The 12,116-nt window shown below is 47.1% G+C and overlaps 1 protein-coding gene across 1 annotated transcript; it reads left to right on the forward strand.

Moving 5' to 3' along the window:
• Positions 1-3,383: 3,383 nt before the first annotated feature.
• FGF3 (fibroblast growth factor 3) lies at positions 3,384-9,040 on the forward strand. Its single transcript, XM_031504870.2, has 3 exons — positions 3,384-3,633; positions 5,523-5,626; positions 8,708-9,040. Exons 1-3 carry the CDS (start codon positions 3,384-3,386, stop codon positions 9,038-9,040), a joined length of 687 nt encoding a protein of 228 aa, XP_031360730.1.
• The last annotated feature ends 3,076 nt before the right edge of the window (positions 9,041-12,116 follow it).

Genomic DNA, 12,116 nt, shown 5'->3' on the forward strand with positions numbered 1-12,116 from the left:
AGATGGGTGTTTGTAAAGTTTATTATAGCTTAAAGGTGGCTCTTTCAAAGTTTTGTCCATTTTTTTTTAATCTTTACGCTTAGGTAAATCTTAAATAAAATTGTATCTCATGAAGATCTTAGACGTTTATATCCGAATACATACACACACACACACACACACACACACACACACACACACACACATATATATATTCCTTCTCGGAGAGTAATTAGTTCAGAGTACCAGTGCTTCACATGCTTACAAGGCTAAAAATCTCTGTCTCAAATACTCTCTTTCACCTAATGGCTTTGCAGGAGAAACGCTGGGTTTGTGGCTGAACTGAGAGAAGCCTTCGAAATACCCCGTTAGCAAAAAAATAACAGAACCCTACCGCGTTCCATTTAACTTCACACACTTCGAGAGAATTAGAAGATCATTATCAGCCGTAATTCTGATTTAGTTACGTACGGTCTAGAGCCTCTTCTCCCCCCCCCCCCCCCGCCCCCCCCCAACATGAAGTGACAGAGTGGAAGCGCTCTCTGATTATTACTTCGGAGCTACAAGGAGCTCTGGGGCATAATTAAAAATATTTCCAGAAAGACTCTGTAGACCACATCTGACATCGCAGCCCCTGTTAGAATCAGACCACATCAAAGGGACCCTTTTTGTTTTCAAAAATGGTCACCAGACAAACTTAACGTATACAAGAGTGGGCTTATGTTTTATTGTGGAGATGTCTGCGCAGAGCAGAACGACTTCGGCTGTTCGCTGCTCGGTGCTGCCCGAATGAGACGAGGTAGTTACGGCCCTTTGATATTTCCGTGGGGGTCGGGTTGGTTTCATTTGAAAGGGGGACCATTAATGATGGACCTGTGAGTGCTCCCCTCCCTTAACAAGCAGAATCCACATCGCTCGGGAAGCCTGGCTGCGGCAGATGCCCAGGGCGGAAAGATTTGTGGCTGATGGCGCTAATTATGAAAATGTGATCAAGATGGAAACAATTTGAGCAAAAGTCATTAGCGTGTTACTCTTCCACCCACTGGTCTTTGGGGTTTATTACTGCGGTGGGGGGTGGGAGGAGGATCTTGCGGGATTGCTGTGGGGTTTTTTTCAGAGCGCTAATGAAAATGCCCTGCGAATCCCGAAACGGAAAATGTCAAATGCACATCCACCGGGCGATGCACCAGGCTCAGGACAGAGCCGAGGTTTGCTCTTAAGAGATCGTTGTAATTACTGTCAGTAATTGTGTTTTATCTTCTCTTCCAGCGGTGCCGGTGAAAGCATCTTTCAGGAGACTCGTGGCACGTTAAGAGTTATTTCTCTGCTGCCACAGTTGTCTCGTAGCTTGTCAGAGGTTACGAGTCCCCAGGAGACGATTTACAGAGCATCCCCGGGAGGAAGGTTTTCCACAGAGGTTCTTCTTTTAGGAGAGACTGGAGGATTTGGCCCGCAAGCAACACCTCTGTCCCCTCAACCCATACACTCCAAAATCGGGGTCCTGCATGTTTAATATTTTTACTTGCATATACTGCTTTTTTAACTTCCAATAGATACGCTGGAACCACTTGACTGCCTGGCAGTGGCATTGTAGGAGAATAGCAATAAAGAATTAATTGTACAAACATTTATCATCCCCAGATCAAACTCTCCTTGTGAGGCTGGAGCTTAACTTGTGGAGAAGAAAAGGGGGAGGAAGGGTGGTAATGGCGGAGAGGGTGCTTGTGGGTTTTTTTGTGTGTTTCCTTTTATTCCAGACGACTGTATAATGAAAATCCTTTTAGCCTTGAAGAACTACTAAATATTAAGCACATCTTAAAACGGGGAGTAGCTTTCGAAACAGTTTCGTCCTCCTGCCATTCCTTTTAGGATAAGGTCGTACCCCTTCCCTTATTTTCCCGCTAGTAAAAGCTTCCCTTTTAAAACAAATCTTTAACGTGTAAGAAAATACTCCTGCTCTACATAGAAAGGTCTTTAAAAAAATTTATAGACCTCCTCATGTTCACCAGTTCCGGAAAAAAGAAATTATATTGATCAAGGGCAAACGCTTGAATTCTGACGTGACTCACTTCAAAGGTGTATTTTTGTGCCCTTCAAGCACATTAATACTAATTATCTCTCAAACACTTCCCCAAAACTCCTACTGCCTGTTTCAGATGCTAATCTAATTAACGAACTGCCTTTGAGGAGCACGCAGGGACGGCGTAATTCACGGAGCTGTTGAACCTTTTGCCTTCTTTTATATTTATTTATAGGTAGCTCCATCCTCTTTTGAAAGCGTAGGCAGTGGTGTGAAGCGACAGGGTAGCGAGGGCAGCTCCACGCCAGCTAATGAGACTTTCCAGGCACTTTCCAGGAGTCAAGGAAAAGGATTAGCTACGACTTCTTGCAAATGCACTCAGGGATGTACATCGGAACACTGGCCGGGACTTATTTTGTCTAAGTTAATTTGGGAATTATTAACTCGTGAAAGCTCTATCTAAACAACACCTATTAGTCCTAAACGTGAGCTGAATGATTCAGGAAAAGCAGTTGTTTGCTCTCCTCAAGGGGGCAGAGAGGGGGACACGCACACGCTGAGCGGACCCTGAGCACGAGCCGCGGGGGTGTTTTCTCCCCCCACCGCCTCCGGGGGAGCCGGACCCGCACCCCCTCCCTCCCTGCTCTTCCTTCAACGCGCTCACTCCCCAAAGCCACCTCCCGAAGATGCTTCCTTGGAGCATCACCCCCGCCTTCCCGGAGCGCGGGGGCTGCGCGGGGGGCTCCGCTCGGCGGAGGGTCCGCGGGGCGGGCGGCGGGCGCAGCCGGCCCCCGTGCGGGGGTGTGCGGTGTGCGCGGTGGCGGCGGGGAGGGAGAGAGAGAGAGAGAGATGCTGTGTAATTTTATCCACGCTGCACTCTGGGAGTTCACACGAGACTGATACCTTTTGCCTCTTCTGCTCTGTATCAATTGGTCGCAGATCGGGCTATTGTTGCAGGAAGCTCCTTTTATTTCTATGCTCCGTCGATCAACTATTTTCCCCACAGTCTCCTGCCGAAATTCAGCGGCTCCCTCCCTCTCTCCCTCCCTCCCTCTCTCTCTCTCCCTTTGACTCTGTCTCACGCATGCCGTCTGTCTATCTGGAAATCCAAGGAGAAGGCTGATCACGGCAGCTGTGTGTAACACAAACAGCTGGGACTCTTCGGTGGCCTTTGCCGATGTCTATTGATTTAAGTAAATCTGAGACAGATAAAAGGGCCACATCGAGGCTGATAAAATCTTGCCGATGCTGCACGGCTCGAAGCAGCGTGCGCTCGGCATCTCCGGAGTGCTGCTAGCAAGACGGCTTTAATGGGACCCCTGGTGCCACTCGCTGCGAGTCTCGCTCTCCCCAGCAGGCTAAGCGCTGCGGCCATCATGCCACAATGGTCATAATTTGGATCTTGTTCCTGACTCTGTTGCAGGAGCCGTGGTCCCCAGGGCGGGCCGCGGCCGTGCCCGAGGCCGCCGGAGCCGCGCCCCGGCCGCGCCGGGATGCGGGGGGACGCGGCGGCGTCTACGAGCACCTCGGGGGAGCGCCCCGGCGCAGGAAGCTCTACTGTGCCACCAAGTACCACCTCCAGATCCACCCCAGCGGCAGGATCAACGGCACCCTGGAGAAGAACAGCGCCTTCAGTGAGTACCGGGCTCACCGGACCGCGGCCCCCCGGCCTGGCTGGCGGGAATGGGGAATCCCTCGCCCGCACCAGCGGCTCGGCCCCGGCCCCGGCTCCGGCTCCGGCGGGCAGCGGCTGCTGGACGGGGCGGACGGAGCGGTGGCGAAGCCGCTCCCGCCGCCGCCGCTGCCCACCGGGGTGGCTGTGGCTCCTCGGCGGAGACCCGGGGCATCCCCCGGGCTCGGGGCTTTGGTCCCCTCCCCTCGCCTCCGCGTCCCAAGAGCCGCCCCGCTGGCTCCACCAGACGCGCAGCTCCCCTGTCCCGGGGCTGGCAGCACCCCCGGCTCTCGAAGCGGTCGGGAATTCCCGAGCCGAGCCGGGTCGCGATCCCCGCGGGGTAGGAGGAGACCCCCAAACCCCAAGGTTCCCCGACGGGGACCGCGAGCCTGCCCTGCGCAGCCCTGCCGAGCTGTCGTCACTCGGGCTCGCTGCGCCGGGGGTCAGCCCTGCCCATGCCCAGCCCGCCCGGCAGCCGGTGCCCGGGCACCTCCCAGGGCCGATCCCGGAGCCCTTCGGGGCTGCCCGCTTGTCCCCGTCCCCGTCCCGTCCCAGCTTGGCTCCCGCGGGGGGCTTAAGCCTCCGCCGGCTAAATCACATCTGTCCCCTGTGACATGTGCCGGGCAGCGGCGGTAATTAGGATGAAAGCGGATATGTTGGGAGTGAGGGGGTTTGTGCGAGGGCGGCAGGAGGGACGAGAGCGGGGCTCAGCACCGGGGGAGCCCCCGGCGCCCCCGCACCCAGCCCGGGCACGGCCCGGCCTCCGCCCCGGCCCCACTACCCCAGGATGCGTAAATCCCGCCTGGTGATGGCACACAGAGATAGGGAGACCTCAGGGGTCTGTCTGAAGTCCATAAAGGAAAACCACTATTTCCTAGAGAAACCCCCCCTCGCTGTCACGGCCCGGAGGAGGCATCCTTCAGCAGCGAACCGGTGCCTGATTCAAACCAGCTGTGCCAGACCCAGCCCAACTCTCCCAGAGCTCCCAGCAATCCAGCTCTGCACAGGGAATGAGACCCCAGCTCTGCCTTCAGGCTTTCCAAAAGGCAGCAGTAGGTTTGGGTGCCAGAGTCACTTCTTGCTTTCAAGCGCTCATAGAAAGTACAGAACCATCAGGCCATGGCTGGAGAACTGAGAGCAGGGTTTGAGCGAGCCTGATGGAGAGTCATGCACATACAACAGCATCCACCGAGTCATTTGTGCCTCCATCATTGTCCTGGCACCTTTGGCTGGACATTTGGGCAGGTGCTGCACTGGCCTTGCCTGTGACACTTCTCGTGTTGCAGGATCCCATCTTGGCCTGAAAATATTCTCCCTTTTAATTTGTCTCAGACAGTCACACAGTTCTTGTCTGGAGGGCAGCATTGACTTCCTAAATCTCAAGTCCCTTTCATGATTATGCACCTGGCTCTAAAATGAAGTGGCCTTGCTCTGGTTCACCCTCTGGAAACCTCAGCAAGGGCTTTGTCCTGAAATGGGCAGCTTTGTGATTGACTTCAATAAGTCAAGAGCTCTTATGTTCCTAATCATTAAAGAGGATTTAAAGTTTTTGATACACATATAGGATTAAGTGAACCTCTAGTTCAGTGTCAGATCTTTTTCATTTTTGAAAGAGTTCAATCTCAATCAGACATCTTAAGGTGTCTTGTTCACCTTGTCTCGAACAGTTCTCGCATCATCCTTGCTTTGTATTGTTTCAAATAATAATAATAATTTCATTCACGTGATTGCCCTGTTTCTTATGTTAGCAAGTGGTAGCTGTGAGATCACACTCCTCAGGTAAGCAGCCATGCAAATGTATCTCAAAAAATTATACCTGAGCAATAACACATCTCCTAATTCTGTTTCAAGGTATTCTGGAAATAACTGCTGTGGATGTTGGAATCGTTGCCATCAAGGGCCTGTTCTCTGGTAGATACCTGGCCATGAACAAGAGGGGCAGACTGTATGCATCAGTAAGTTTTACTGAAGCCTGGCATGTGCCTATCATTTCCTGTGGGGGGAACAGGTCTAGTGTGGAGCAATGATTTCTTATAAATCTACATTTCTAGAGAAGAGTAAAGTTAAAAGAGGTTTTTGCCTGGAATTCTTACGGGCAACCAATCAGTATATTCTTAAAAGTGGGGAAAAAACTGTGTTCTTACCTTCTTACTGCCTGGACAGCCACAGGTTTGTGGAATGTCAGAATTGTCCATATTTTATATGGATTTTTGATGCCAGCAGAGACATGTCAGGTAAAGAGTATCCACAATTAACTGAGCATTGATGCTACAGGAAAGCAGCCTCCTGATGGGAGTTCCTTTGCACAAAGCTTATGGCTGGGCAGTGGAAGAAATTGCAGTACTAAAAGGCAGAGCTGTGCAAGGAAAGTAAAAAGGAGAAGGTGCAAGAAGATAAAGGTGAAAATAAAAACTGTGTTTTATTCCTTTGACCTAATTTTTTTCCTTGATCTGTGAGATAAAATCTGGGGTGTCCTAATATGAGTGGGAGCCTTGCCTTCTCAGCCCAGACAGTATTTCCCCTGAGTGAATAAAATACTTCAGCTTAGACTTCTTCACACTCAGGGACATACCAGGGCATGTTGTCAGCGTGTACCATACACAGTATCTCCCTACTTGAATTTCTTCCACTATCTTTGATTACATCCCAGCAATCTTTTGATCTCTCACTGCAGGACAGTCAAACTGTTCAGTTTCCCCATGAATCCTGGGGCATGGAAGCAGGTTTGAAGAGGGGAAAATATGGCTGATGTGAAATTTGCTCCCTCCTAGATGTCATTAGATGTAAATCTGTTGATCTGAGCACCAGGACATAGCCTTGGGAGATGTGATCTTTTCCCATGATGAACCCAGCCTAGGTGACACAATAAACTCTGTCCCTCCCCAGGCTGACACCTTTAGCTCCAGCTTTTCAGAAGTGTTTGGGCAGGGCTTACGACCCAGTTTCTCTAATGTGCCTGACATGATGCTCACTGATTAAGGAGTCTGTATGTAAAGATGAGGGTTTTTTGCTATTGCTGAGAACAACACTACAAATTATTTTGGCAAATGAAAATGCAGCTGAAGAGGAATAAGGGCATGGTAACTGTGCTTGCCAAAGTTAAGGCTGCCCAGTTGTATGTTTCTGGTTAATATTCTGATTGAAATGGGTATATTTTTCAATGGACCTCCTCCATCAATTCAGAGACAGCATATGCCCCAAAGAAATTATTTGAAAGTATGATTTCTTCAATTTTTTCTCATCTTTCTTTCTTTCTTCTTCAAAATTGGGGTTTTTCCCTTCAGATGACTTACACTGAATTAAAATAAGACTAAACAAATTCTGAGCTAAAAGCTCCTCTCCTAAAGTGCAGAAAAGCCAGGAGCAGGATAGCTCCTTTTCTCCTGGACTTCCCTTTCTGGTGCTAGGAGCATCAGGTCATCTGATTGTTCATTCTCTGGTTTGTTCATCTGTCACGTGCCAAAGAATATCAGCCATGGAAGGTTTCTGCATAACTTGAAAAGATAATTTGTCCCCTTTCAGCTCAAATTTGGGAGAGACTGATTCAGACTAGTGTTTCAGAGCTGGAGGGGCAATCCAGGGAATGCTATTCCACTCCAGCTTTTTTCACAGGAACAGGAAGGGATGAGCTCAAGAGAAATTCCTGTCTTTGCTTGCCTGTCCAACAACTTCACTGATATCTCTAGCCCAAGACCCTGTGCAAGGCCCCTGTTTAAAAAACCTAACTAATTCAGGGATAATTATCCAGGGAGCATTTTATGAAATGGTATTGGAATAACTCCATTATCCCTCAGTTCACCCATTTCCTCATGCCAACAGATGGGTTTGTTGAGCCTGCAGAATTCCTTCGTGCCCTTGGCAGATTGTGATAATCCTCTGGATTTATCCTATATGATAAACCCTCCCCAGCCAGAAAGGAAGCAGGCAGCAGGACAAATCCACCTACATCTGGTGGCTGTGTGGGCTCCAGCACACAACATCTGAAAATCTTGTCCTTGCAAGGAAGGGCGCTTCCGTTGCACAGCTGGGAAGCCAGGACATGTGGTATCTTTTAAAATCTTGTTAAACACCCATCAGTGTTTCTGGGGAGTGAACAGCACTAAAGACAAGCTGCTTATAGGGTCTAGGTCTTTTCTGGCCTCAGCCTGGCTACCTGTGCCCTTTCCACACCCTCCAGACAATGAAAAATAAAAAACCATGGTGGTAGTTCCCTTCTGCCTCTGTGCTTCACACATTTTAGATCCTGAAATCTTAATCCCACTGGTGGAGTAAGAATGGGTTTGGAGTTAAGGGAAGATGGACAGTGTGGGAGGTCCTTTGTCTGTGCTGGTTCTCCTGCTCCCAGGGAGGGGGAAGGGTTTCCTCATGCCAGGCTTTTGCAGAGAGGTCTCCCAGTCAAGGAGCAGGTGAAAATGGGCAATTTTGGACAGATCATGTGAAGTGTGAGCAATTGGGATGCATGCCTATTGTACCTTACAGTTTGTGATAAAGGAGCAGCCTGGCATTTTGGAGGAGAACACAGGTAGGTAGAGTGTGCTTTCATTTTGTTATGCTGACAAAGATGCTCCATAAAGTTGTGTTTTACTGCTCAAATATCCAGTCTGAACTGGATGTAACAGTCTGCAAGTTTACCTAATGACTAATACGCAAATTGAAGAGACACATTTTACATTACACTGTGGGATTTTACCTTTTCAATAGATGGCAGAGGTTGATAGGCAGCAATTAAATAATCTGTCCACTTTCACAGCTGCATTAAGCTGATAAGCACAAAAAAAAAAAAAAATACAGCTGAACAATCAGCAGAGCTATTCACTCCTATTCACATGCCATCTTGGTTTTTGGTTTGGTTTTGAAGCTGCTTCCTGGGGTCTCTGGAGCACAGAGTGTGCTCACACTGCTGATGGGAGCACCTTGCTCAGGCTCAGTGCTTCCCTCCTGCCTTCTGTGCTTTTCTTACCAAGTGTGTCGCTGTCCTTGTCCTAAAACTGAGGAGAGTCTGGCTTAAGATTTTTTTTCCCACGTTTCCTTCCCAGGAGAGCTACAACTCTGAGTGTGAGTTCGTGGAGAGGATCCACGAGCTAGGTTACAACACCTATGCCTCCCGCCTGTACCGGACTGTGCCCAGCAGGGCGGGCACCAAGCGCAAAGCCAGCGCCGAGAGACTCTGGTACGTCTCCATCAACGGCAAAGGACGACCCAGGAGGGGCTTTAAAACCCGCAGGACACAGAAATCCTCTCTCTTTCTGCCCAGAGTGCTGGACAACAAAGACCATGAGATGGTCCGGCTGTTCCACAGCAGTGCGAAATACTGGGAGAGTCTCCTGAAGGCCCCGAGCAGGAACCAGCGCAGGAGAAGAGGACACTGACAGGGTGGGGGAGCTCGTGGTGGGGCTGGGAGGGACTGAGAGCCTTCAAAAAGCTACTAAAAGAACTAACAGCTGTGATTGTGCAAGAGGCATTGACAGTGACAGGTTTTATACGCTGTGTGATAGAGCCAAAAACCACATCTCTTGCTTTTAGCTGTTGTAGGATTGTTACCTGTGGGGAAAGAGATGGGAGGTAAACTGAGGCACATTCAAAGGTGAATTAGCTGGATGTAATAACTTTGCAATGACTTTCATGTTTTCTTTGCTTAAAAAAAAACTCAAGTATTTTCATTCTAACTTGCCATAGGCTGTTATCTCAGCCCTCCCAGACCATATGGATATTTAACACTTAACAAATTTATATCCACAGAGAAAGTATAGTGCTTTCATGGCTCTTCTGGCCATGAGAGGCTACATTCTTATTTTTACATAATACAGGAGTGAGAAAACTGGTGGTTTGTATCTTTTAATTTACATATATTTATTTTTATTTTATGACCACCCATTATCAATTATACTTTTTCCAAGACTGTCCAAGAAAAGTAAGATTTTCAGCTACTTCAAACACTTCAGTAGACCTACACATTACCAGATCCTTGATTTTGTTAATTTAGAACTCCAAGATGCCTCATCTTGTTATTTAAATAAATGAATGGTGGTAAAGTGGCATTTGCATTGGTCAGGCTTTGGCAGTATAAATCTGTTTACCAACAGATGAATCCTCTCTTAGAATAGGTCTCAAATGTGATATGAGAGTAGGTTTGGCTTGGATATTGGGAAGGAATTGTTCCCTGTGAGAGTGGCGAGGCCCTGGTTGCCCAGAGAAGCTGTGGCTGCCCCATATCTGGAAGTGTCCAAGGACAGGTTGGAGGGGGCTTGGAGCAACCTGGGATGGTGGAAGGTGTCCCTGGCCATGGCAGGGGGTGTAATGGGATGAGATTTAACGTCCCTTCCAACCCAAACCATCCCATGATTCTATGATTTTTCTGCTGTGATTCTTCTTCTGCAAAGTTAACTTCTGCAAAGCCGAGGTGAGTCCCCATCAGAGATTCAATTTTGAGCGATTTTAAGCTTTAAGCATTTTTCTTGGTATCCAGGAGATGACAGAGCAGTACAAAGATTGAGATGTGCTTGACAAGCACAAATAATGGTCGTTTCAGTGGGTTTTGGCCTTGTGCTCTTCATTTCCCAGAACTAGGCCCTGATAGTGGAGAGCTGGAGAAAAGAAAGATCCACACTGAAATAAACGCTCCATCTGAATTTAAGAAAAGATCTGTAAGTTAAATCTGACATTACATAGAAACAGACAGATGTGAATCCCGTTTCTGGTCATATTAAGAAAAAAGGTCTTCTTGTGGGGTGCTTTTGAATTTAAATGTGCTCCTTTTAAACTAGGTGTGGAAAAATTTTCCTTTCACATGGAGGTGAAATCTGTGAGAGTGAGATGAGTCCACAGAATAAGGTGACCAAGCCTAGGTTTAGCACTGCTTATATCCCCATAAAGGTAAAACCAGAAAGGTGTTTTTATACTAAATAATGTGTTCCATTCCTTCAACCCTCCTACCTTTTCTGTAATATTCTAACAAAGGAGAAAACTATGTTTCAATAAGAAAGTCAAATTCCTTGATCTCCATTCTTTATATTGAAATAATGTAAAAAGACCCTTAAATGAGGTACATTAAATAATGGTGCACACAGAACAGACCTAGGTTTAAAGAAGAACAGGGAAAACAATGACCATCATTCCCAAATTTTCCTGCTTTTACAAAACAACAAAAAAAATAGTAATGAAATCTTCATGGAGTTAACCAGGCAGCCTCATGTCAGGAGTCACTGTGCTAGGAGGGGACAGGGAGACTGAAAAGGAAGCAGAAGAACTCAGGTTTTCTCTTTGTTCACTGTCCTGTCAACTACACAGGGCCCAAACTGCTGCAGAATCCAAGGTGCCCTCTGAAAGTGTCAGCAAGCCCAACTGGCAAGAAAAGATCCCATACAGCTGAAGGCTGAGAGACACTGTTTCTTTCCCTCAGGCCTAATTTCTAAATAAATAATAAAATATATTTCTTTTGACTGCTTTCAGACTTGCTTGACCTCAACTTGTAGCAAAACCAAGATCCATTCTCAGCTTTCTCTCCCCTAAAATTGCTGTTGTAAAGTTGATGACTACTGTCTGCTTCAGATATTTTTGATAGACCTGATGGTCTGAAGAAAATGAACAAACTCATGTTTCCCATGACACAAAGATGCAGCTTCACCCCTGCTCCAAGTCCATTTCCTATCAAACATTTGCTCTTCACTCCCAGCATTTCTTTTTTTGTGCAGGTTGTATCTCTTGCTTTGCTGCGCCTCTGTTGTTATCAATTTTTCCTCTTGTTCTTTTTTCCTGCCTTTCTCTTCCTTTATGGCCCAGCTCCCTGCCATAAAGGATAAGCAGGTAACTGCTGTGGGTGATACAGGAATATCACTAATGACAAAACACCTGCCTTTGTTTAGAGCTGTATTTCATGCTTGTAGGAATATTGTTTTAACCGTTTTCCCATAGGAAATCACAATGAAGTTAAACTCACAATGTGAATTAAATTCTTATTTCAGTGTTACTTTTTGTCCCAACAAAGCCTAAAATACTAACACTGAAAAAGAAAGGAGAGGGGAGACAAAAGTGAAAATTATTAACTCATTGGACACAATGGCATTTTAACTACTGTAGGTAAGTGATGATTTTCACATCAACCTAAAACAATTTCATCCGCATTCTTAGGATTTTTCTTTGCTCGGTCTCATCGCAGCAATTCAAAGGAGATGGCTTTGGGATTTGGCTTATTTTTTTTTTTTCTATCTTTTAAGAAATATTAATGTTCTTGTTGAAATGCTTTTCATTACAGACATTCATTGCTTAATATTCTTTTAGCAACCTTGAATTCCACAGTTCCCAGACAGTTACAGGTGGAAATCCCATTCATTATAATGATCCCAGTTGTATTCTATATCCCATTTTATTTATTTAGACCAGAAACATAGTGGATACCTTACAGGAGGAAGTAGATCTGAGCTACTTTCTCCTTAGGATTAAAGCATC

Source organism: Lonchura striata, chromosome 6, assembly GCF_046129695.1.
Source record: "Lonchura striata isolate bLonStr1 chromosome 6, bLonStr1.mat, whole genome shotgun sequence".
Taxonomy (NCBI): Eukaryota; Metazoa; Chordata; class Aves; order Passeriformes; family Estrildidae; genus Lonchura; species Lonchura striata.

What these genes read in the sequence shown, in the direction of transcription:
- FGF3 (XM_031504870.2), top strand. Translation starts at nt 3,384, where the DNA reads ATGGTCATAATTTGGATCTTGTTCCTGACTCTGTTGCAGGAGCCGTGG. An exon ending in GGAGAAGAACAGCGCCTTCA is followed by an intron (nt 3,634 to 5,522) that starts GTGAGTACCGGG and finishes TTCTGTTTCAAG; the next exon opens with GTATTCTGGAAATAACTGCT. An exon ending in GGGGCAGACTGTATGCATCA is followed by an intron (nt 5,627 to 8,707) that starts GTAAGTTTTACT and finishes TTTCCTTCCCAG; the next exon opens with GAGAGCTACAACTCTGAGTG.